Source organism: Eschrichtius robustus, chromosome 4 (assembly GCF_028021215.1).
Source record: "Eschrichtius robustus isolate mEscRob2 chromosome 4, mEscRob2.pri, whole genome shotgun sequence".
NCBI classification, from domain to species: domain Eukaryota; kingdom Metazoa; phylum Chordata; class Mammalia; order Artiodactyla; family Eschrichtiidae; genus Eschrichtius; species Eschrichtius robustus.
The window spans coordinates 67,920,724-67,948,490 of NC_090827.1; the positions used below are offsets into that span (position 1 = coordinate 67,920,724).

The 27,767-nt window shown below is 34.8% G+C and overlaps 1 protein-coding gene across 5 annotated transcripts in view; it reads left to right on the plus strand.

Annotated features, from left to right (window-relative positions):
• Window positions 1–27,767, plus strand: part of EPHA5 (EPH receptor A5) — a 313,241-nt gene that overhangs the window by 6,777 nt on the left and 278,697 nt on the right. For all 5 annotated transcript variants that reach the window (XR_011073840.1, XM_068542188.1, XM_068542190.1 and 2 more), the window contains one exon: window positions 23,156–23,220. Coding sequence is in view for 4 of the 5 variants with exons in the window: in XM_068542188.1 (XP_068398289.1) it covers window positions 23,156–23,220 (65 nt within the window). In the remaining variant the exon portion in view is untranslated. The remainder of the gene's footprint in view (window positions 1–23,155; window positions 23,221–27,767) is intronic.

The window sequence follows — 27,767 nt, forward strand, 5'->3', positions numbered from 1 at the left end:
TTTTAAATTACCTTTTAACTTATTTCATTACCATCTTAAAAATTTCTTAGACTATCTATTGTTAGTGTAAAGCAAAAAATAAATAAATAAAAAGAAAAAAACGCTGTAAGGTACATGATAATTTAAATTGTGTCTGGTGAAATGTGTGGGACTTTATGGTCTAGCTTGTATTTTTTCTAAAAGTTCAAACTTGTCATCGAATATCTCTAATGAGAATTCTAGGTGTTACAAAGTTATAAAATAAAACTGTAATTTAGCAGTTGCACCACTTGGAGCTTTTGAAAACTCTGTGGTTTAGCATGATGACTTTTATTATTACTAGCTGCCATTTTATGTGGGTATAATTTTTAATGTTTTTTTTTTAATCTTTAGCAATTTAAAGAAACCATAAGGAGTCATTTCTACCATTTAAAGAATGCCGAAAAATCCTCTTAAAAAAAGTATGTGTTTTGTCTTTAGAATCTCATTGATAATGTATTCAGTTAAAGAAAACCTAGTAAGCTCTGTTCTTAAAGCATTATGTTAGCTCTTTTTTTTTTTCCCTGTAGGTTCTACAGCCTTTAATTTCTGATCAGTTTATGTAGTACTTTATTAATATAATTTAAACTATTGGAGAATATACAAAACTGTTGATCAGAAGTTGACCCTAGGTCATGTATTCTTTCCTCTGTATCTTCCAGTGATTCAGTATTCATGGCTTTAATTGCTGTGCATTTATTAAGCAGAGTTCAGGAACTTGGCCTGAGGATTGTGTTTGTGCACATGGACACGTTTTAGGTTGTGTGTTAAGGTTGTGGGGAAGCTGGGAGAAAGAGTGGGGAGGGATGTCATGATGGTATCACTATGAACTTGATATTAATACAAGTGCTTGGGTTTTATTTTTTATATTGTTAAAAAATACCATACCAGCACACACACACATTCTAATTTTATATTTGTTTTACTGACTCTGAAGATATAAATCCCAGCCTAATGGAAAAAAATAACTCTTTAGTTCATTTTATTTCATCCATTTTGTTCTTTTTTATTTTATTTCTCTGTAAGTTGTACAGTTTTCTTGAGTCATGACAAATACTTGTGGCGTTAGATACCTCGCAGATTAAATAATTGGGATTAAAGTGACTGTGATGAGTCTAATTCTGTTATAGTTGCTGGACTATTGCCCAGGCTATCTTCTCCATCCATGACACACGTCTTCGGTTCTAACTAAACTGGGCTCGTAACTCTGTTAAGTAAATGATCTGGTAAAAAAATAATAATAATAATAATCAAAGAGCCAAAACTGGAGGGTTGAAATATTTTGCATATGCTTTGTGAGAAAATGTTCCTACTTGGAAACATGTTTCCGGCTCAGTATTGGAGGATTTAGAGAAAATACAGTCTGTTCTTTTACTCAGAAATGGGTAGTGTTTTTTTTCTCTTATGATAATTTCACACTCTTATTTTCATCCGTCACATCTCATTTCCCCTTTACCCCTCCTTTTCTCTCTCTTTCCCTTCTTCCTTCTTCCCCTCTCCCTTATCAGATACTCCATTTATGCAAAGTCAAATCAAGATAAGAGGGTAAGAGCTCATCCATGCCTGTAAGAGCTCATCCATACATCCTGCCTCCAAGGAAGTATTGGGGTGATCAGACAATATAGTCTTCTGTTAAATAAATCATGGGACCCAGTCCTTAACGGTAAAGAGTAGATTGTAGCAAACCAAGTTATATATTTTTTACTTGATTCTTAAGTCAGAAGTACAAGAGTTTAAGGTATCTGTCAGTTTTGTGTTTCTTATAAGATAGCTCACTTATTTACTTTGCACTGGCTGTCCCTTCCAGCTCCAGGATGCTTGTTAATGTCTTCTGTGGAAAGACAAACTCAGCAGGTAGGTCCGGCTGGCACCAGTTCAGCCCAGCAGTCCGCAGCAGGCGCGCTCTCTCTGAGCCAAGTTGTAGCTTTCACGCAGAGTCCTGGCCTGTGTGCTGCTAGCTGGACAGGTGATTCGACTGCCCTGTTTTGTGGAAGATGACAGTGGTCTGTCGTCTCCCTACAGTCTAGGCAGTATAGTGATGCTGTCACGAGTCTCCTAAAAGGGATACAACCAGCCTTCTGAGAAAAGTAGAAAATACTTGGGAACTGTTGTGTCTGAAGGATTTTAACCATATCTAGTTTCAAACCATCCTATTTGATTTTTCTGGAAGTTGGGGATAGGAGCAACGACAACAACAGAACCATTTAATCTTGGAGATTTGGAGCCACTGATTTTTGATTCAAGCCTGCAAAACGAAGCAGGGAAAGGATTTCTGGTATGGAATTACAGAAAAATAAGAGAAAAGAAAAAATCATATCCATACTTCTGGCTTTGAAATTCAAAAAGAAACTAGTCTTGTTTTGTTTTGGGTTTTCTTTTTTTCTGTATTTTGTGGAGTTTTTTTTGGTTTCTGTTTTGTTTTCATTCCTTTTTTTCTAATCTCCATCATTTACTACCTCTGAATTCTGTGGACACTCATTGTGTTATTTTTTTTAGCCTCAGTTCATGTATCTGTAGCATGGTACTACTTCACATAATTGTTGTGGAGAACAATCAAAATGAGATAATTTTCTAATTGGCGAGCATATGGAAGTGTGGGAGTGTGGCTGGTTAGAACTCTGCAAAGTCCATGTATGTTAATGCTTCTCTTGCCAGGTGAGGACTAGGGTACAAGGAAGCATTGGGAGAGGCAGTTTGGTGGATTTAAGTTTATACTATGTGAGGAATCGTCCTTAAGGAAAGGAGTACAAAAATATTTTAGTTTTGCAAGTGTAGCAGAAATACGGACTTAGTGAACACTTTGCTGGTGCCTTAGTGGCATGGAAGTGACCCATGTCATTGAGGGCCCTGTAGCTTAATTTTAATTAACTTCGTGATAACTGCCTCTCACTGGGTAGTGCAAAATGGGAACATGTAAAGACCATGAAGTGAGCCCTGCCATGTATGAGTGATGTGTTCTTGAACCATCCACCTCAGATTCCACATAGTTAAAATTAAGCGTTAACACACACTCATAGTGTTGTTGTGAAAATAAAATAATGTGCAGAGTATGTATGTTGCTTAGTAAAATTCCTAGAGCAAAACAGGTATCCAACAAATGTTAGTCCCTGGGGTTTCCCCACTACCAAATGTGGGATATTTGAGATAAGCTTTCAGAATCACAGGTTATTGTCTTCCTTGCATTGGATGATCAAAGGGAATCTGGGACAGGAAAACAATCTAACAAAAAGAATTGCATATGCAAATTTTCCATAGAGCAATCAAAGATAAAAATCAACCACGTGATGTTGTCCTATTTTCTAGCTGGTTTCCTAATTATTTAATATTGAATACTGGGATTTGATTAGGAAATAAAGGGAAAATCTTCAGTACAAGGATCATGGGTTGTAAATGTTGCCTTTTATCTCATTATGCTCCAAGGAGGGGTCAGAAGTTTCTTATTAGCCACAAAACATATCAAGAGATATTTCAAATGTTTTGGATATTTAGTACTGGCATAGTAAGTTTTATATATATGTATTTAATATAATATATAATATATATTTTAAATGACCTTTACGGTGCTATGAAAGTGGATAATTGGGAGAATTAAATCCTTAGAAGTTTCCTGAAACATATGTCTGACACTATAGTTCGACACCTCTGTTTTGGTTTAAAGTATACAATTTTCTCATCTGCTCAGTTATATTCAGATTTTAAGATATTACTTGGAAATAGAACTGAGCTTTTATATTTTTAGAAAGGTTTTAATACAATTCTGTGAAAGCTTATCTTTTTTGTGTAGGTAACATAAACAGGTATAAGGAAGTTTAGAATGTATTGTATTTAGATCTGCTTGTGAAATGTATGTGTGTATCTGCGTGCATGAGTACACCCACCTGTATACAATAATTATAGCTAATATTCATTATTGATATACCGCATGCCAAACATTAAGTGGTTTACATGTATACTGATTCATCTTCCTCAAAAAAAGCCTAGGAAATATGTATTATTATTATTATTATTCCTATTTTACACATGAGGAAACTGAGGCAGAGAACAGTTAAATAACTTGCCCAAGGTTACACATCCAAAAGTGGTAGAAATCTGCATTCAAGCCCAGGCAGTCTGACTCCAGCACTGCTCTTTTCAACTCTTCTATACAAGGGGAGACTGTTGACTAAAGTCCTTCAGATGTCCACAGTCACTCTTGCCCTCACCATCCAAATAATGGCTCATTCCACAGACAGTGGGAAGTACGGTTAAAGTGCATACAAAAATTCATGTGGCGTCCTGAAGATATTTGTTCTCATGTTCACTCATACCTCTAATTTTTTTTTTTTTTCCTTCTCACTAAATACTTGATCCGCTTCTTGTCATTGGGCTTTTACACACTGATTGACCGCCATGTTGACTTCTCCCCTCTTCATTGCCCACTATCACAAGGCAAGATCTCTTCCTCCCTATTATGTCTTTTTAATTTTAGGCCATGTATTTTTTAGTTTTCAAATTGTTTTCTGTTACTTTCATGTATAAGCAGCCCAGTTCTCAATCTCTAGCCCAGGCTACACGCTGGACCTAGCTGTGTATACTTGTAATCCCATCCAGAAACTCTCCCGGCGAAGTGCTGTTTGTGGCTGATCACTACGCCTTGCTCTGTTGGAAAGAGAGGGCAGTTTTGAGAAAAAGTTTTGCCTGAAACTCATGACATTATAATTTTTAGGCAACACTACTTTTTGTAACAAGAGAAGGTACTGAAACGTTCAGTGAGTTGAGTGGAAAATGTATTCACCTTTAGTCTCCTATCCAAGGCAACTTCTTGGGTGCTTTTTTTTTTCTCTTTATATACATGGCAATATTAAATATTTTATAATCACTTTTATGTAGTTTATGTTATTAAAATGCTTTGTAGTTTACAAAATGTGCTAACCTACCTTATTCCACGAGAATCTCATAAAAACCTGTAGGGTAGATTAGACAAATCATTGCTATAAACAAAGGAACTGAAACAAGAAAATTTGGTCTAGTAAAAAATCAGAACTGGTTTCAAAGCCAAAGTCTCATGATTGCAGAATCAGCGTTCCACTTTAGGAGGCGGTGAGGCAGAGTGGTAAGAGCACAGGCTCTGGGGTCTGGCTAAACCACTTAGAGTTGTGTGAACTTGAAAACCTAGAAAGCTAGAAAACCTCCTTGTGTCTATGCATTCTTTTCTGTAAAATGGGAATATTCATACAGTTCGGGGTTGTAAGGATTAGGTTCATATCAATGAAGTGTTTTGTAAAAGTTCCGGTACACAGGAAGCATTATATAAGTGTTAAATAGTCCACGTGCTAAAAAGTAGTGTGGGTTGGCACTCTGACATTTAGCAGGGTCTAATTTTCGACATTAGTTAGTGAGTACTGTCTAATATTTATTGTATATGGAAATACCACAAGAAAAACACTTGACTTCAGTTCACTTGCTCAAGCAGCCCTTGTTTACTCCCTGGGTAAACCCTTCAATGGCTCTCCAGTGCCCTCAGGATAAAATCTAAATTCCTTGAGCCTGAGTACAAAGCACTCAGTGATTTGCTCCTGGCCCACCTCTCCTGCTGCTTCCCTCCACGTCCCTGCACTCCATGCTTCTGTGGGGGAGCCCTGCTCTCAGCACAGTTGGATTCTGGGTGCTCAATAGGAAACCCTCAGCTCCTTCCTGCACCTAGGTTACCTTGATCTGTACGCCTAGTTATACAGGGTAAGAGCCCTCCCCAATTTTCCCAATATTCTGTGCCCATTCTTTTTCCATGTGTAGCGTATCACGCTGGGCTGGAATCAAGTTTTCCCTTGTTTATACATTTCTGATATTTGATAAGAACAGAAATTGCCGTAAATAGTAAAGGTTAACGAGAGAAAATGCTCTCTTCTGAACTGAGACACCCCTACGAACAGAGTTATTTAGTATGATTTGCCAACTAAAGCAAGTTGATTCCAAGAAAACTGGCAGGTTTTCTGTTTTTGCATTTACCAAATGCATCAGTATGAAGAAAGCTTTGCCTGTCTGTAACCCCAATACCTGATACTCCGTAGGTATCAGTGAAGTATGTTATGCCCTGTAAATTTACTTTTAAGGAATAAATTATATTAAGTAACTTGTTTGGTTTCTGCTTTTAAACACACCCATTCTCACCACATTACTGTTTTTCCTGGTAGAGCCTATGTAGCCTTTGTCCTAAATTCATAGCTAATAGAGTTTAGAATCTCTGGTATTATAGAGTCTCTTTTAAACGGAGATTTTGCCAACTAAAAGAGTGTATGATTTGCCCACCAAAACAAATTAATACCAAGAAATTTGGCAGTAAAATACTTTATTTTAGATTTACCAAAAGTATTAATGGAGGAAAGTTCTACTGAAATTTGCAAACCACTAGGAAATAAATAGGATATATGCTGTGGTCACTATATTTTTGTGATTTAATCAACTACTGTTTTTCCCCCTCTTTCTTATGATAAGTTCTCAGAATTCATGACTTGAGCCACAATCAGCCAACATAAAATATGTTTTTCTGTTTTAAGCATGACTTAATCTTATCTCTAGAAAAACAATTAATATAAAACATCTGTTTCTTAATGGTTTAAATTTCTGGGGAGGGGATGGATTTACTCTTTCATTTGTTCTAGATTTCCTGGATAATTTAGACTGTCACTTACTTTCTGAAGCACTTTAGATTTACAACTTGGTAGGAATTCTTAATAATGCAGGGAAAGAAGCAGGAAAATGGATATCATCAACCATGTGAACAGAATAACATTAAACAATAGATTTATAAAGAATAAAGTTTAAAATGTAATGATGAATGGCTTTTTAAGTATAGCTTGGTTAATGTCTGGTTAGTGTGTTTAATTCTACCCAGTGTCTGGTTAGTATATTTAATTAACTATCCCTTTTGAACATATTTTTATTTACTCTAAAAATTCTAACAAATATATGAGAAGTGTCAGCGGGTTAATATTGTATTCTACTGAGCTAAAAATTCTTTGAACTGAATTTTCCTTCTAGATGGGAGGGATAATAGTGATAACTGCTCTGAAAACTATTACCACATAATCTCCTTTAATTCTCACAATAACCCTGTGAGCTGGATATTATTTCAGTTTACTAGTGGGAGATGGGGCTGGGGAGCAATTAAGTAAATTGCAGTGGGTTGCACAACAAATAAATTGATAGGATAGGAACCAGGTGTGTTTGATGCAGAAGCTCTTGGTTTCACCCACTATCTAGAGATTATACTTATTTAAATGTACTTAAGTATTATGATTTGTATTTTATTTACATATACAGTCGTTCAAGGAAGGAATCATATTTTGTTACAAAACCACATGTTGTATAAGAAAATCAATTAAGAATAATATAAGCAGGGCTTCCCTGGTGGCGCAGTGGTTGAGAATCTGCCTGCCAATGCAGGGGACACGGGTTCGAGCCCTGGTCTGGGAAGATCCCACATGCCGCGGAGCAACTAGGCCCGTGAGCCACAATTACTGAGCCTGCGCGTCTGGAGCCTGTGCTCCGCAACAAGAGAGGCCGCGATAGTGAGAGGCCCGCGCACCGCGATGAAGAGTGGCCCCCCGCTTGCCACAACTAGAGAAAGCCCTCGCACAGAAACGAAGACCCAACACAGCCATAAATAAATAAATTAAATTTAAAAAAAAAAAAGAATAATATAAGCAAAGTATATGGGGACATGGAAAATTTATATCAAGAAAATCTCACTATCATTAATGCTAAAGCAATTGAATAGAAAACTTAAGTATAAGCTTTGAGTTACACAGTTCTCATTTCCTGGCAGAACCTATTAGATGAAAATCAGTTTTGTATATTTTGAAAATTGGTAAGAGTTATTATTCATGGCATTGTTCAAACACAAACAACACTGTGACCAGCTAATAGGTTCTTATGTAAGTCACTGTTGAAAGCCAAGGACAAAATGTTAAAAATGTTTTTCAAATTTCTTTTTTTTTTAAGTTTCAGAACCTCTCATTCCTCTCATCACTGTGGAAGCCCAATACATGAAGCAGATAACAACAGAGTTATTGGGTTTCCTGGCTCTGCCTTTACCTCCCTGCTCCCTTCATCTGCTTGTGCCTCTGAGATATCTCTTTAGAACCACAGGGGCCATTGTGGGCTCAGTGTGAAAACCACTGTGTTAAAATATAAAAGGAATGTTGTATAGAAAATCCGTGTGCTATGCTCCTGACTTGTAGCTTTGTAACAATCTAGCTAAAAAATAAATTATAATATCTAGTAAAGTTTACTTTGAACCAGTGGTTCCTAACCCAGAGGCACTCATCAGAGCCAACCTCAAAACATGGTTAAATATACCATGCCTGGAGCCTCCTATACTCACTGAGTCAAAATTCATTAAAGCAAGTCCTTTGGAAATCTGTAAGTTTAGAACCTGAGAATCTGTACTTTTAGAATATATATTCTATATTAGAAAAAGCTATATATATATTCTATATTAGAAAAAGCTATATAAATGTTTTCTATTATTAATCTCAAAAAGGCAAATATGAAAATGTGCTAAGGCTAAAGGTAATGTATATTATTATCAGATAACACTATGTACAATAAGGACATACAAAATGTTAGAGAATTGTAAAAACAAATGTCAAAATCCAAAATTATTCTAACTATGGTTTGATATGTAGTCAGTGATAGACCATTGATATCAGAACTGATCCTCAAAGTGTATGCTTTGATTAATATTTCCCCTTTATATTCCTAAACAATATTATCTTCATTTTGAATGTGTTCACATAGATCCCTGAGTGTCAAATGTTAGTTCAGATAATTATACCCTAAGAGTCTGACTTGGGGGATACAGAAGGATTATTTCACAGGTAATGTAAATTCAAGCAAGTGTCTACTCTTAGAGCTAAGCAATTGGAAGGCTGAACAATCAGCAGGATACTTCCTATTTTATGCACTAATGCATCCCCAAGGCCTAGAACAATTCTTGGTACTTAAGTAGATGCTTAATAAACATTTGTTGAACGAATGAACGCTCGTTCACTGCAGGTGTCCATAGAACTTTAATAGAAGTTAAAGCAGTGAGCTAGACTTTCTCCTTTTTATATACTATTTGTATTACATATAATTTATTAGGTTGAAGATAATAGAAAAACTGTCCAACAGTGACTTGCAATGTAGAGGGGTTAAAAAAATGTTTGAGAAAGAAGTTTCAGGGTAGATGTCTGGTGGTTTGGGTTCAGTGGCTTAATGATGTCAGGATAGGAATCACTGTGACTTTTTTGGCCTTACTTTCAAGTCTATTGCCTCATGGTTGCAAGAAGGCTGATGCATCTCCAAGCATCACATCCAGTTCAGAACAAGAAGAAGGGAAAGAGAAGAGCCAAGAATCATGTCAGCTGCACCATTCCTTCAGCTAGGACAACAAAACTTTCCCAGAAGCTGACAAGGAGATTTCAGACCTATGTAACAAGGGCCCCCAGTTCAGTGGAGGCTAAGATTATAGAAACATAATGATCATTATTTGGTAAGGCCAGTTATGAGCCATTGTCTGGTGCTGGGCTCATTGCCCCTCTAAACACAAGTGAGATTCTGATATGAAGGAAGGAGAAAGGATGTTAGTAATTAATGGGCATAAAATAGCATCTGATACAATACCACTGAAAAGAGAAAATACTTTTATTTTTTTTTATCTTGTTTTATTTTACTTTATTTTCTTTGTTTTTCTTTTCCTTTATACACATTGTAAAAGGAGAAGTAGCCAACTAGTGGGGTTATACTTTGACCAAAAATATATTTTAGGTACCAGGTTAACTAGGCAAAAATGATTGCTACTAGATCATCAATCTTATACCTTATAAAGATACATAATTTATTGTATTTCTAAAAAATGACTTAAAAATTACTTTGCTGCTGTCATGAATCTTGCTAGCTATTTTGAAATGGATAATTAGAGCTGGGTACTAAAATGTTTATGTTCGGCCACCTAAAATTATTGGACACAATATTTATTTATACTTCTGTCAGTATTGCTTTATATTTTGACTAGCTTTTGATGACAAATTGTTATCCAAGGATTTCTTGTAATATATATATATTTTTTCCATTTTAGATAACAAAGCCATTCTGTAGGGTTTACATCAGAATTCAGTTTTAATTAAGCCACAAGACTGACATGGGATAATGACTGAAGTTGCTAGCAGAAATTTGGGTCACTTCTCATTTCACAATAAGGGCTACTGGGCCACACAGTTGTTTGTGCTTTTTTTGGAAATGACATCACCTTAAAATAGAGACTGCGAATTTGTGCAAGTTTCTGTCTGTTTTAGTGCATGTTCAGATCTAATCATCATTTTATCCTAACCTGAAGGCTGGAAAGCTAATTATTATGTAGGTTGTTTTGCAGTTTGGTATATTTCAATCAAACATTAGGGGTAATTAGGGACTGGGGTAGATTCATTCCAAACGAAGAATCAGCTATGCATACATTTCCCATTCTATTTTGATGTGCTTTTTGACATCTAAGGACAAAGTATATTTTGACAAACTTATACGTTGTTTTGCCCCAGTTAGCATGCTTATTAAAGCATAATGAATAATAAAATTAAAAAATGAGTTACCCTTTTGCTTTCTGAGATCTTGTAACTTGCTGTTGGAAATTTGATACTAAATTTTGATTTCTCCAGGAAAAACTAGTATCTGCTCTGTTTAGATTAATAGATCTGAGGATTTCCATTTTATATAGAGTACTACTAGATCATTATGGGAGATGCTGGCTTCTGTAACATGTTATTCAAAATTCATTGATTTAGTAAAACTCCTTGATATGTAGAAATTAAGAGTTTCAAAGGAGGGAACCTTTGGATTCAGTAAGTCTGATATTGGGGCAAGTGTGATATAGAAGCAAGAGAAAGAGCTTTGGAGTTAGATAGACTTGGATTTAGATTCTGGTTTTTTGCTTATCAGCTCCATGACCTTAGACCACTGTCGTGTTTAGCTTTTCTCAACCTCAATTTCCTTATCTGTAAAGTGGGGAAAATAACACACCAAAGGATCATTGTTAAGATCAAGTGATATAATGTGTATTAACTACAGATACACATAATTTTATTAGTCTTAATCACTGATATTACAAATATGAGAATTGAGGCCCTCAAAGTAAAATCACTTCCACGAGCTCACACAGTAGCAAACCAGAACCATAGGACTGATGAATATTCTCCGTGCAGTGAACTATTCTCAAAGTGAATTGTGAATATGCACATTTATTTCAAATGTTGAGGATTTGCACTGTTTTGCAAGGAAGAGCTTCATATACTATCTACATACATTGTAGAGTGGTGAACAGGAATTGAGTGAGCATATTCTGTAATATGACAATTTTCAAGCCCATTATGTCATCTAATTTTGACTTTTCTTTTTAGAATAAAAACAATATGTAAAACTAGACAAGTTTGGCTACCACACCTGACAAGGTAGCCATGAAAACCCTATGTTTTTGCTCTTTTCATGCAGTGTGTCCTGTGAGGAGCAGACTGCTCATTAGTCGTAATTTCACTAAGTGGATTTCAGAGTTACCTTTGCCTAAACACTCTGTATAGACTAACCAGTGGATACGAATTCTCAATCCCTCTTTGCCATCTCCATGAGTTTATAATTTTAGAGTATATTAACAATTCAAAATCTTTAGCATACATTTCTGATTGATTTTTGCTTCCTTCAGAATTGTATGCTTCATAATATGACTATGCTACTGCTTACTCTTCAAAGAGCAGTGGCTAAAACTTCTTTGTTTATGATGATGAAAAATATTTTGTAAGAAAATGAAAAAAAAGAGACAAAAAGAACAAAATGAGCAGAGGTGAATGTATTTTGAAACAATTAAAGGCAGTGGTTATTGCTCATAGTCAACAATGAGAGTAATAAGATTGAAAGAGACAACAAAAATCATCTATCTTTGATATCACTTATCACTTCAAAGATAACTAATATGATGGTGTAAGTAACTCAGTTTGAAATGTCATTGGAATTCTTTAAGTCAAATATCTTTAAATGTGAAGTATTGAGACATGATAGAAGAAGAACAGACTTCTGGCATAAGAGAGACTAAAGTCTGCCTTCAAATTCTGCCACTTAGCAGTTGTATCTGTTAGGATGCCTTCCTCTGCAAATAACAGCAAATCACTTCCCACTGGATTAAGCAACAAATCTGATTATTTCCCATATAACAAGAAGTCCCAAGAGAGGCAAGTTTCAAATTTAGGTGGATTAGCAACTCTGTGATATAATTTGGAAGCAGATACTTCTCATCCCTTCACTCTGCCAACCCTAATCTATAAACTTTGCTCTCCTGCTGATTCTCCTTATTTGCTCTAGATGGCTGTATCAGTTCCAGGAAATATACTCATACCCAGCAACTTTCAAGGCAACCAGGAGTTTCCTTTTCTACTGTTTTCTTCATAAAAACTCCTTTCCTTTGCAGATCACCTTCACAGCTCGTTGGACAGAACTGAAACAATAGTTAAGGCCACATAATTGAAACTGAGATAAGTTCAGCATTGCTAAATTGCGGAAAAAGAAGGAGGGAAAAGCCTGAATGAAACTGGAGAAGAAAATAGAGACCAATTTTTCTGGAAGAACTTATATTAAAAACAAGACGCAACTACCAGGTTTGAAGTAGGGAGGTGACATGACCACATTGGTGGCTTAGAAAGGTCTTTCTGGATGCAGTGTGTTGTAGACATTTTCAGGGATCATGCCTCTCTACTGAGAAACCAGTTAGGAGATTTTTCAAGTTAAAAATTATGGCACAGATTTGACTGGACTGATTTTGCTGTGGAATGAAACAGAGAAAGCATTTCAGAGAGTTATATACAGAATAGAGTTAGAACTGCTGGGATTTGGTTACTGATTCAATGTAGGGGGTAAAGGTGAAGGAAGACAAAGGTGACTCCCAGATTTCTGGATGGAACAACTGGTTCTATGACATTGCATTCACTGAGATAGGGAACATAGGAGGAGGATTTTTTTGTACAAGGAAGATACTTTGTTCACTCTGCTACAGGTTGAATTTGAAATGACTGCAAGTCATGAATGTGTTAGTAAATAGCAGACAGTTTTATAAGTTGATTGGAATTTCAGGAGAGAGAGATGGACAAAATATATGGATTTGGGGGGTTATTAATATTTACATTACAACTGAAGACTCGGAAGTTCATGAGCTCCTCTGCAGGGGTTCTTACATAGGGGGTATGTGCTAATATCACCTCTAAAACCAATCAACTAACAAACAAAAATTAAATATCCTAGCCATTCTCCATCCTAAATAGTCTGATTCAGTATGTATGGACTGGTGCTAAGACATTTGTTCTTTCCAAAGATTCTTTTTTCTTATTCCCATTTTAAGTCCTAGTCAAGAATCGTTAGTATAGAGTGATAAGTGAAGACAGTCTACAAAAATAGAGTATTGATCAAAGCCAACGTTTGAAGGGTTGGTAGAGGAAGAGTAGATTATAATGGAAACACATAGCCAGAGAGGTTAAAGAAAACCACAGAAATGCATTGTCACTGAAGATGAAAGATGAGAGAGAGTGTCCATGGGGGTCATGATCATATGCTACCAAAACATAAGGAAAATTAAGAACTCAGCTACATGATTATCACAATTTTTAGAACCAATCTTTTAGATTGGTGAGATTTTCCACAGGCAATGTTTGACAGCCATGGTTCATGTACAAATAAAGTAGATTCATTCATGATTAGGGTTTACTTCTTGGCCTTTGGATGCCCTGGGGAGATAGGTTGCTGTAGTCAAGGTATTTGATGATTCTAGGCTCTTAAGTGCGGGACTTGGTTATGGGAAAAACCATAATCAAGGCTTGTGGTCTGTCATGAAGGCTTCAGGTATTGCCTCATGTTTTTTTCCTTCCTTGATTTCCCTGCTGGGACTCTGAATGATACTGCAAACTGTCAGTGTTGTGTTGATCCTCTAGGTTTGCTGGGATCATTAAATGAAAGAATATACATAAATTGCCTGGTAGAGTACCTGACACATAGTAAACACTGAATAAGTTTCTTTCCTAATATTCTTCCTTTTTTTTTTTTCTAAAAAAGGTTGTACAGTTATGTTGATCAGAATTACAAAAGAAATGAATACTCTCCCATTCATTTTCGAAATACAGTTGGTTATAGATTCTTGCTTTCAAGCAAAGACGACAGAAATCTATGTAACACCCCTAAACCTAAAACATAATTCTTACCAAATTTACAAATTTAGTTTTCCAATGGGAAACACATGTCTTCTTTCTCTGCACTCCTGTTGCCAACTGTTCTTTGTTCCCTGCAGCAGTTGTCTCATTATAAAATTTAGCCCAGAAGCAAGAAATCACATCCGTGCTGAATGAGACTATGGAGAGAGGCTGGACAGCTGTATATCTGGGGTTTAGTCCCACAGATTAGTTAAACGTGTGCTGTAATTGAATCCAGTAGCTTTTCTGGTATTGTTAAATGGAAATCAATAAGCAGGCAAACATCAAAACTCGACTGTATTCAATGGGACTTTGGTTCAATTCCTTTAGAGAGAGAGAATGCCATCCTATCTGCTACTAATCCAAAGTATTCTCTCTTCACACTGTGGTGGAGGTCCGACTACCATTATAATTGTGTTTGTGTGTTAATGTGAAGATCATAGGAAAAACAGAAACAATGTAAAATTACGAATATGCCTTTTGGGTCTCCTTTACCTTCATGTCATCAAGGATCACACATTCTTTCAAGGCATTACCCACTGATGGTGGTGGGACCATGTGCCTTCAGCTGTCTTTTGACTCTTCAAAGTCTCAAAACACATTCATCCCAGTGCATCATTTTCCTGGAAAATCCAATAACATTTTTTTGCCTAATATTAGCAAGATGTTAAGGAGGAAGCAATGGAGTCAGAGGGATACACAGCAAGTTACAAATATTTGAAAGTTATAACCATTAAAGAGCATATTTGAATAATTAACTCCAATTACTCTTTAATTTTTAGAATGTGTGAAGTTGAAGGCTTAGGAGTCTTTTTGTGCATATTCCATTTTACTCGTTCTGCCCTCCCTTTGTCCTTCTTGAATCCCAACAAAAAGAATGAGTTAGCAACTCTCTGGCTTTTCTGAAGGTAAAATTTTTAAAAGCTTTTCTCTGTTCAAGAAAGCATTAAATTTATTAGTATGTAGTAATAAAATTAAGACATACTTAAGATTAGTTTGAATTAGTTTCTATTATAAGATTAGTTTGAATTAGTTTCTATTATAATCTATTATTTGGTTAGGCAGTTAACTGATTTTTACTTATTAAAAAGTTCCTGTATTTGTGAGTCGTTGTTTTTCCTATGTTAACTTTAGGAATTTGCAATAGGCTAAATACTCACTGACCTCTACAGAGTTATTTCTCCTGGAGAATCAGTCTTCTAAATTAATGATTAGATTACCAACCAATATGCCCATCTTCATTGTAATTATAGAATGGCTGAGGGAAAGTGACCTTGAAGGCTGTCTCTCAGTTTAATGGTGTGGCTTTATTTTAAAATATAAATAATAGAATAAAAACATTTTCCATAAAATTTCTGATATCTAATTAATGTCTTTCAGAGTAACTGTGGTATCAAACATTCCCTCTAATTATATTCATTAGTGGCTTCTCCCGGACAAATTTTAATTAAGTTGTACAATGAAGATCAATACTCATTGTGTATTCATTGCAATTTACAACAAGCATATATACTGTTCAGAACAATTTATTACTGTAATTGTAGCACAGAAGATACTTAGTGACTGTGCTGCATTACTGCCAAACCGCCTTTTAATAAATTCAGTAATGAAATTAGGCAAGGAAATTCTGAAAATTCACATTTATATATATGCTATGTCTAAACTGGTTTTTATGTTAGTAGCTTAAGTAATGGGGGGAATGGAAGCATTGATAATATCAGTGGCATAAAGCTTTTTCATGCATACCATCATGAATGTGGAGAAATTATTAGAGCATAAATGACTACACTTGTAATAATAGTTACATTGGTTACTAAAAATAATTTATAGGTGTTGGGTATTCAGAATACTCTGTTTTCTCTAAGTAAGATGTCAATTTTTGTTACTTTCGTTTCCTTAAATAGGAGTAGTATTTTCGTTCATAAGGAATGCTTCCAAATGTGTTAACTTCTATTAATGATGATCATGCTACTGATGCATTGTGCAAGGAATTGTGGAAGTAGAGATTTTCTAGAAGCATCATAGGTGTATACCAGGGTTTCTGAGATTTGGCACTGGTGAAATTTGAGCCACATAATTGTTTCCTGTGCGGTGGAAGAAGTTTTGCTGTTCACTGAAGAATGTTTAGTCAGTTGCATGCCTGGCTTCTTCCCAGGAGATGCCAGTAGCAGATACTCCCCTACTTCCCAGTTTTGATGATCAAAAATGTCTCCAGACATTATCAGATGCCCATGTGGAGAACTACTGGTGTGTGTTGATTCAGCCACACCCTCCTGATCTGTCTACTGACCAAATGATTCATTCATAAGACAAACAGCTATTCAGCTGTTCTGAATGCAGGCTAGGTTCATAGGCATGAGTCAAACAGTGTTCTTTTAGGGGAACAATACAATTCTATGTATTCCGTGTTTTGGATATAAGAATTGGGTGTTAATAAAATATTCAGTAATACTACCTTACCCACATTTAGGAAAAGGAGAATCAGAGATGGTTTCCTGGGGAAGACAGTTTCTGAAATATGTTTTGAAGTACAAATGAAGAGTTAGCAGTTCACAACGGGAGAAGGGTATTTGAGAGAGCTAAAGCAGCATGTGCAAGACTTGGAGGTATAAGAAAGCTCTCTTACTCTTATCTGTACCTATCTGTATATCTAATTTTATGTAGATATAATTTTAGATAGTTATTTTTCCTGAGGCATCAAATCCCAATTTACATTGCATTACATGAACAAAATTATAAAGTAGTAATCTGCAGGTAATTACCTAAGACACCTAATTTTTCTCTTTTTTCCCTCAATTTCCAATTCAGTAATGGTATATGTAAATATCTGCTTTGCACTGTGAATGTTATGAAATCGTCTTCTAGGAGGAAAGCAATTTTAGGCAGTATGGAAAAGTGACATGCATGTATTTCCTATAAAACTCCTAATCTGTTTACCTGAAGAAAATCTTTTGACAAGATCATCAAAAGAAAGATGATATACATTCCTATTGTAGTTATTTCCATGTGTTCAGTAATGTATTCCAATATGGAAAACTCCCAATAAATTGTAAAAATAGTGAAGCTAGTATTTTCATTTGCTTTCACACTTACACATTTTCTAAGCCAAGAAGAGTAAAAATAGTAATTTTAATTAAAGTTAATTCAAATGAGGACAATTAAATTTTAGAAAGACATCTGGAATTCTGTTGATAATAATGAATATTTCAAGATGCACATGTTATTAAGAAGTCTACAAGGAATGCTGTGTTTCTCATGGCAGGCTAGTTATGAATTCCTAGAATTCCTATGCACATCACTTTGCCACCACAGGATTAAGTTCAATTTGACTGCCATCGTAGCAGAAGGCCTTTAGTTTGCTCATTTACTCTACTTTATCTAGTCCACACAGATATGCTGCTGCTCAATGTCAAAGGTGAGTAAAATGAATCATAAAGATGAATAAACAGAAGGATTTAGGTTCTGCACTCCCCGGATATTTCGTCATGTCTAGACACAGACCTAGTGCCCCAGAAAAACTAAAATGAGGACAAGGACATTTAAGTTTAATGTAGCCTTATTCCCATAGAAACCAGAAGAGCCAACAGTAGCGTAAAAAGAAAAGAGTACGGATCTACCTGAAAAATTAAATTTAGTGGACTGACTCGAGGATTTGCAAGGGTAGTGGGTAGTGAAATAGTTTCGGTCTGTTTGTTTTTGGTTTTTGCTGTTTTAAAACAATGGTTTTTGAGTCAGGTCAGTTTCCTTTAAAAAATAATAATCCCACATATCATTTATTGTTTTATTCCCTAAAGCCAACATGGTGTATGTAGGCTAGAGTTGATACAAACATTCTATAGGCATGCATTTTTATAGTTAAAGAGCTCAGAACTTAATGAGGAAAATAGACAAGTTTATGGGTAGGTTACAGTATTGAGTATATATCTGTGTTTTTTAAGATTTTAAAGTTTTTGATTTATTTTCATATTAATAATTTTAATATAGACTGTTACCTTAGTGTGTAAGATATGTATGTTTGCATATGTGATATGAAATAAAATGATGGATAATAAGGGTTAAATGCACATCATTTCCATAGCATGCCGAAAATTTCTATTTCAGTTGTGATCCTGATTTCCTAGATCATGATAATTTTAGATTACGTTCTCTTGTAGAAGCTTTACACATTTCTCAGCCTATCTAATGTTAAACCTTTAGTACCCTAGGCTTATATTTGCAAATCCAACCATCTTTTTAGAATTGCGGGCATTTCAAGATACTGACTCTTGAACGTAGTTTGAGAAAGCTTCAGTACCTCTGACGAGGGTTAACCCAGTCATTTCCCTTTTGGGTCCAAATACCATGCTCATTCAAAGTGGTTCAGCTGCACAGCACGCCAGGTAGATCCATTTGGTTTAGGTATAATATATTTGAAAGATAATGGTCTATGATCTAGGTCTAAAGCATTTTGACTACATAGCACCTTTTTTTTTTAACATCTTTATTGGAGTATAATTGCTTTACAATGGTGTGTTAGCTTCTGTTTTATAACAGAGTGAATCAGCTCTACGTATACATATATCCCCATATCTCCTTCCTCTTGCATCTCCCTCCCACCCTCCCTATCCCACCCCTCTAGGTGGACACAAAGCACTGAGCTTATCTCCCTGTGCTATGCAGCTGCTTCCAACTAGCTATTGATTTTACATTTGGTAGTGTATATATGTCCATGTCACTCTCTCACTTCGTCCCAGCTTACCTTCCCCCTTCCTGTGCCCTCAAGTACATTCTCTACATCTGTGTCTTTATTCCTGTCCTGCCCCTAGGTTCTTCACAACCATTTTTTTTTTAGATTCCATATATATGTGTTAGCACTGGGTATTTGTTTTTCTCTTTCTGACTTACTTCACTCTGTATGACAGAATCTAGGTCCATGCACCTCACTACAAATAACTCAATTTCATTTCTTTTTATGGCTGAGCAATATTCCATCATATATATGTGCCACATTTTCTTTATCCATTCATCTGTCAGTGGATACTTAGGTTGCTTCCATGTCCTGGCTATTGTAAATAGAGCTGCAATGAACATTGTAGTACATGACTCTTTTTGAATTATGGTTTTCTCAGGTTATATGCCCAGTAATGGGATTGCTGGGTCATATGGTAGTTCTCTTTTTCATTTTTTAAGGAACCTCCATATTGTTCTCCATAGTGGCTGTATCAATTTACACTCCCACCAAGAGTGCAATAGTGTTCCCTTTTCTCCACACCCTCTCCAGCATTTATAATTTGTAGATTTTTTGATGATGGCCATGTGATAGGTGTTAGCTCTTCTCTAAATGTTTGATAGAATTCGCCTGTGAATCCATCTGGTCCTGGGCTTTTGTTTGTTGGAAGATTTCTAATCACAGTTTCAATTTCAGTGCTTGTGATTGGTCTGTTTATATTTTCTATTTCTTCCTGGTTCAGTTTCGGAAAGCTGTGCTTTTCTAAGAATTTGTCCATTTCTTCCAGGTTTTCCATTTTATTGGCATATAGTTGCTTATAGTAATGTCTCATGATCCTTTGTATTTCTGCAGTGTCAGTTGTTACTTCTTTTTCATTTCTAATTCTGTTGATTTGAGTCTTCTTTTTTTTCTGGATGAGTCTGGCTAATGGTTTATCAATTTTGTTTATCTTCTCAAAGAACCAGCTTTTAGTTGTATTGATCTTTGCTATTATTTCCTGCATTTCTTTTTCATTTATTTCTGATCTATTTCTTTATGATTTCTTTCCTTCTGCTAACTTCGGGTTTTTTTTTTTTTTTTTCTTCTTTCTCTAATTTCTTTAGGTATAAGGTTAGGTTGTTTATTTGAGATTTTTCTTGTTTCTTGAGGTAGGATTGTATTGCTGTAAACTTCCCTCTTACAACTGCTTTTGCTGCATCCCATAGATTTTGGGCCATTTTGTTTTCATTGTCATTTGTTCCTAGGTATGTTTTGAGTTCCTCTTTGATTCCTTGAGTGATCTCTTGGTTACTTAGTAGCATACTGTTTAGCCTCCATGTGTTTGTATTTTTACATACTTTTTCCTGTAATTGATATCTAGTCTCATAGCGTTGTGGTCGGAAAAGATACTTGATATGATTTTAATTTTCTTAAATTTACCAAGGCTTGATCTGTGACCCAAGATATGATCTATCCTGGAGAATGTTCCATGAGCACTTGAGAAGAAAGTGTATTATTTTGTTTTTGGATGGAATGTCCTATAAATATCAATTAAGTCCATCTTGTTTAATGTATCATTTAAATATTGTGTTTCCTTATTTATTTTCATTTTGGTTGATGTGTCCATTGGTGAAACTGTAGTGTTAAAGTCCCCTACTATGATTGTGTTACTGTCGATGTCCCCTTTTATGGCTGTTAGCACTTGCCTTATGCATTGAGGTGCTCTTATGTTGGGTGCATAAATATTTACAATTGTTATATTTTCTTAATTGGATTGATCCATTGATCATTATGTAGGGTCCTTCTTTGTGTCTTGTAATAGTCTTTATTTAAAGTCTATTTTGTCTGTTATGAGAATTGCTACTCCAGCTTTCTTTTGATTTCCATTTGCATAGAATACCTTTTTTTATCCCCCCACTTTCAGTCTGTTTGTGTCCCTAGGTCTGAAGTGGGTCTCATGTAGACAGCATATATACGGGTCATGTTTTTGTATCCATTCAGCCAGTCTATGTCTTTTGGTTGGAGCATTTAATCCATTTACATTTAAGGTAATTATCGATATGTATGTTCCTATTACCATTTTCTTAATTGTTTTGGGTTTGTTATTGTAGGTCTTTTCCTTCTCTTGTGTTTCCTGCATAGAGAAGTTCCTTTAGTATTTGCTGTAAAGCTGGTTTGGTGGTGCTGAATTCTCTTAACTTTTGCTTGTCTGTAAAGTTTTTAACTTCTCCGGCAAATCTGAATGAGATCCTTGCTGGATAGAGTAATCTTGGTTGTAGGTTTTTCCCTTTCATCACTTTACATATGTCCTGCCAGTCCCTTCTGGCTTGCAGAGTTTCTGCTGAAAGATCAGCTGTTAACCTTATGTGGATTCCCTTGTATGTTATTTCTTGCTTTTCCCTTGCTGCTTTTAATATTTCTTATTGTATTTAATTTTTGATAGTTTGATTAATATGTGTCTTGGTATGTTTCTCCTTGGATTTCTCCTGTATGGGACTCTCTGCACTTCCTGGACTTGATTGACTATTTCCTTTCCCGTATTAGGGAAGTTTTCAACTATAATCTCTTCAAATATTTTTCAGTCCCTTTCTCTTTCTCTTCTTCTTCTGGGACCCCTTTAGTTCAAATGTTGGTGCATTTAATATTGTCGCTGAGGTCTCTGAGACTGTCCTCAATTATTTTCATTCTTTTTTCTTTATTCTGCCCTCTGGTAGTTATTTCCACTATTTTATCTTCTGGGTCACTTATCTGTCCTTTTGCCTCAGTTATTCTGCCATTGATTCTTTCTAGAGAATTTTTAATTTCATTTATTGTGTTGTTTATCATTATTTGTTTGCTCTTTAGTTCTTCTAGGTCCTTGTTAAACGTTTCTTATATTTTCTTCATTCTGTTTCCAAGATTTTGGATCATCTTTACTATCATTACTCTGAATTCTTTTTCAGGCAGACTGCCTATTTCCTTTTCATTTGTTTGGTCTGGTGGGATTTTACCTTGCTCCTTCATCTGCTGTATATTTCTCTGTCTTATTTTGCTTAACTTATTGTGTTTGGGGTCTCCTTTTCTCAGGCTGCAGGTTCTTGTTGCAGGCTGTTGATTTTGTTGTCTGCCCCCAGTGGGTAAGGTTGGTTCAGTGGGTTGTGTAGGCTTCCTGGTGGAGGGGACTGGTGCCTGTGTTCTGGTGAATGAGGCTGGATTTTGTCTTTCTGGTGGGCAGGACCGCGTCCAGTGGTGTGTTTGGGGGTGTCTGTGAACTTAGTATGATTTTAGGCAGCCTCTCTGCCTAGCACACTTTTAAACTACTTTAATTTCAGAAGGACAGTAGGTGAACCTGTTGAAATATAAACTCCCTGAGTGTCTATGTATCTGTGTGTGAGTATGTGCAAGTTTGTGAGTGTGCGAATGTTGGTGCATGTGCATGTGGATACTCTTCCATTGCTTCCTTTTGCAATGATGATGTTTGGACTTCCATCTTGGGAATTACAAACATGTTAGGATACCCAAGCCTAATTGAGTTCTGCCTTTCAAAATGTAGCTAACAGTTTTGTAAAAAAACACATTTTGGACTATAGTTATATATAAATAGAAAGTATCTTTGGGAATTCAATGAGCACTTAGCTATTGCAACAACCTTAAGAGCTGCTGCATTTCCTAGGCTTGGTTAAGAGTGTATAGGTTTATTTCTTAACTAAATTTGCAATTTGGTTTACGGATTTTGGTTAATATCACAAAAAAATCTTACAAACTTGGGAATAGTTTATTGTTGTTTAATGTTAATTATTTGTTCATTGCCTTTATAACAGCTTTCCAGAAGAAAATAGAGTATATTTAGCCCCAACTTTACAGCTGCAGCTTAATCCCAATAACCAGCATCTTTAAAAAATGGACATGGTCCTCATGGTTTTCTGTGGACCTTTCATTTTTCCCCTTTTCTTTTTAATTCTTTTCCTTTATTCCTGTTTGACAAAAAAAAAAAAAGCACTTAGGGTAATAACTTGTTTATATACTTTTGCTGTAATTTTTCTCCAAATAATTATTCAAAATCACTTGTTCTCTTGCATCCTAATAATGTTTTCTTCAAATTATAACTCTTGTATTCATCATAATGAATGCTCAATCTACTTTCAGTTATGGATGTAATATGTGCTTTTAATAACTCTATGAAAATAGTGATGTATTTTTGTATATTTGACTCAGTTTTGTTTTCTTTCTCTTTTAGTGAATTTGTTGGATTCACGGACTGTCATGGGGGACTTGGGATGGATTGCTTTTCCAAAAAATGGGGTAAGCCTTTATGAAATTTTCCCTACAACTTAAACTACTTGAATAGACATCATCTTAAATATCATATGGTTGTAAATTCTCTGGACATAGTTGATGTTAAGAAAAGAGGGGTGTGTGTGAAGGGGAGTGAGGAGACTTCAAATTAGCTTTGACTGGGAAAAGCAAGCAAACTGGGAGGAGATTTTAATGACTGAACAACAAATATATTAATTTTCCTCTCTGAATATTTCTCCCTAAAGAAATGTGAAGTTTCTTCAGCATTCAGGAGAGTTTTAGATTGAAGCAACCAACACATTTTTAGAATTGGTTTATCTTAAAAAAAAAAAGAAGAAGAGCTAAGAAAAAAACAAAGATTTGCTGCTAATTTGCCCTTATCTTGTTTATATTGAATAGGAAATAAAAGTTCATGTGTCAATGACAGTGTTGAATCAAACACTGTGACCAATTTCTTATGTGTTTAATTTACTACATTAGGGAATTAAAATATTATAAGAAATTCCTTTAAATTCCATTGAAATTTAAAATGTCTCAGATTATCAGATTATTCATCATTCAAAGGTTTTCTTTTAATTCTTGAATTTTTCTCTATTGAGAACTTTCAGAAAAGGTGCTCCATTGGAAGATTTTTATAATCAACCATTGTTTTTTTATTAGTAAATTATTTTATGGTGTACATTAAAAATAACTTCTTTGGGTTGAAAATTAGGTAAGCCATTTTTTAACAATATGCCTATTAATATATTTATAGTACTAACAATCTTAATACATAGATTATATAAAAAGTATTCCATTATCTCATACTTAATTAAAAGCACATCCATATTATCAAATGGAAAATGAAAACATTAGTAAAATATTGTGACATAAAATCATTGTATTACATAGAAAACATTAACTGTATTGCATGACTATTATATTGAAAACATTCTAGACTTTGATAGAATGTTTTTATTATATAATGACTTTAATATTTAAATATTTTTAAAATTTTCAAGCTAAAACTACCCAACATCATTATTGAACCAACTCTGCTCAATAGTCTGTAATAACCTAAATGGGAAAAGAATTTTAAAAAGAATAGTTACATGTATATGTATAACTGAATCACTTTGCTGTACACCTGAAACTAACACAACATTGTTAATCAACTATACTCCAATATAAAATAAAAAAATAAAATAAAATAAAACACACATGGATTTTTATAATAAAAAAGAAAATATATAAAAAAGAAAAGTAAAAAAAAATTATCTAACCACCTTGTGACAAAAACAAATAATATTTTCAATCCTCCATTTAAAGAAAAAGTATTGTTAAACAATTTGAATGTTTAAAACTTTATTACACAGTGTATATATGCAATTAATTAGAAGATTATGCACACTAGTAATATTTCATATGACTTTGAAGGTTAATTTCAATTTAATTAAGTAATTTAATACTATAACAAATCTGGTTATAACAACCCAAATAACCAAAACTTAAATTTTTTTTCTAATTGATGAGTATACCAGATGTTTTAATTGGTCCTTTACTTAGAACATTCTTTCTGTGGAAATAAGACAAGTAGCATTAATTGTTCTAATGCATAATAATTTATATGTTAACATCCTCATCTCAATGTGCTTTCTCTTTTTTCATTAAGTTGATATTTCTTTTTGGTTGTAAATATTATGGTTACACTTAGAGGTATAATATAAATAAAGTAATACAAGTAGATTGTTAAGATATTAAAACATGAAGATAAGCCAAATGAAAAACAAATTGTCTTAATCAGATATAGCCAGTGCCAACATAAAGGTATATATATTCTCTTAATCTGTCTTTTATCTTTCTTATGCTCTTCCTTTCTCCATTCTTTCCTTATCCTTCCCCTCACTCACCAACCTCTGCATTACTGTCTTTCTTTCATCTTTCACCAGCCCTATACAGGAAGATGGATGGCTAACATCCATCTATGAGAACCTATAAATCTATTTTGTACTCTTCATTTTTTCACATATCAAAAATGATTTATTTCATAAATATCTTAAATTGCCCTTCCTGAGAAGATGGCTGACATATTGGGTTGAAATTAATTTTTTAAAAGTCTGAGAAAATATGTCATATTCTCTTTGAATCTCTCTGAATTTAGTTTTGTGTTCCTCCTATTTCCATTCAGAAGTTATTCAGACAAGGTTTGACAGAGTGTAACTGTGAGGGTAAATCTGATGTTGTAGTTGTCCTTATAACTAGGCATTTTTAGGGAAATTACTCAATTCTGTATGTGATTTCTGCATAAAGCACAATTGACTCCTTTATAAAAACATAATCTTTTTATCAGGAATGGGCTATTTCCAGTCATTCTAACAACTTCATCCTTTCTTTTTCTTTCTATATAATTGTTAGTATAGTGTTAATTTTGTTCAGATTTTTAAATGAGTATTTTTTCAAAACTCTTGTAATTTTTTGAGTGATGTTTCTTTTGCCATAGCTTATGCCTGATGTTAATACTGAAGAAAAAGAAGTTAAACTAGAGAAACTTAGTGAATGTGCACTTATCCAAGTATGAGGAATGCATGTGGAATTCAGGTGTTATATTGATGTTATGTCACCCAAATGCAAAACGAAGATACTTTTAAAATTATATTTTAAAGAAAATAAGCATACAAAGTACAAGTAGTTCCAATAAAAGGTATATATATATATACACACTTTTTATATATTGTTATTAGGCTGAGTCATTTAGGATTAGATAAGAAATCTAACTCTAAGTGAAATATAGATCATTGGTGTGATATCAGCAAAAATTTTGGAATAAGGGCATCTGAAAATTTTCTCTTCCATGAAAGCCATGAGAAAAGTGGAAAATATTATAAGAATCAACTTTTCAGAACTCTGGAAATTAACCAAAATCTTGGAGCAATCCAGGGAACATTTAGTCAAGAAAAAGGACTAAATCTTGTTAGAACAACAAGTTTGTGGCATTTCAAGGTGCCCTGTGTCCTTTTCTGCCACTCCAGCTCTTTAAAGTAGCCTTGGACAAAACCAAAACTCTGTTGTCAGGGTGAAAAACAGCAGCCTGGCAGGCACTAGAGTGGGCAGAGTCAGGTAGGAGACTCTTCAAAGACTTGATCTCAGAGGATTGTCATTATATATAACCTGATAACTCCATGAAAGAATGCTCTTGTAAGGCTGTCTTGACTTGTCTGACTTAGAGCTCCCCCAGTCTGAAAGCCTTTACTATATTAAGTAAAGAAGAATATTCTTTTTTCCAGAACATGTCCTGAACCTCAGGCCTTAAGAATGAATGTTTTATTATTTTATTTCTTTGACCGATAAAAATAGTACCCTAAATCTAGGCCTGAGAATTGGGCAAGTAACTTAGGAGAAACCCTATTCATCCCTTGTAGTCAGGCACACATTCCACACCTCTTAGAAACAATCATTGCACCTGTCATACTTTTTCTTTGCTTTTAAGCTTTTAGATTTCTTATGGCAATCTCATATTTACCACTGTACAGTGTTTCTAAAACTAGGCTCAGTTCCTGGCATATAATAGAACTTCAATAAATATTTATTAGAAGGATGCTTATTTGTTAATTTATGAAATGGGACATACATTACTGAGATGTAGTTTTGCATGAAGATTAAATAAGTGGGACTGAGAGTAGAGCTGGGCACAGTTTTGGCACCCAGTAAACATCCTTTCTTTGATCTTCTGCTGCATTTCTGTTCTCCTCATATTAAAAGATCCATCAGTCAGTCATGTTTTTATGTTTCTTTGCTAGTTTTTTGACTATATCTGTATGAATTCATTGTCAGCATTTAAAGATTGGGAGATTTCATATAAAGTCTGAATTTCCAGCTTCTCTGTTTAGTTGGAAGTTTCAGAAAGCCAGAGCTAGCAGCTTTCTATGACCTCAACAGCCCAAAGCTGAGTAAAGGCTGCTATTGGAAGAGAGTAAGCAAATTCTCCTATTTGACTCAATTTCTACCTGCTGCTCTTCGGTCATTTAAGTTGCTGGTCTGCAATGTTGGCATTATTATGGAGTCATTTTTTAATACTGCACACGCATCGGTTTTTTCTTCTGTTTTAGGAGGGACTTTAAAAAACTTCTCTTGTGTTCCATGCTGAGACTGTTTCTTCCTAGTTTTTGTTTGAGTACTTCACCTCAGTTATGGCACATCCTTTGAATTTGGGCTTCAGCATGTGCTTTGTAGCTACAATGTATGAGATAGACAGTGGGTGTATGTGTGAGTGTCTTCTGCCTCATGGTAATAACTTGAAGCCTCCTTCCTTTTTTTTTTTTTCTGTACATATCTAGGATTACTATGTTACAGCAAAGGTTGCTTTCATGCAAATTTGCTGCATTCGTCCATTCAACAGATATATATTGGACACTTAGTTTGTAGCTTGAACTCAGAATTCTAAGAGTGTGCCTTACTTAGTTTGTGCCTAGTTTTGGTAGTTAGTTATAGTAGTGAAGAAGAGTCAGTGCCTACTATAACCAAGGTTACGGTAGTGAAGATAGTAAGTGAAGAAAACAAGCAAAAGTCCCTGATAC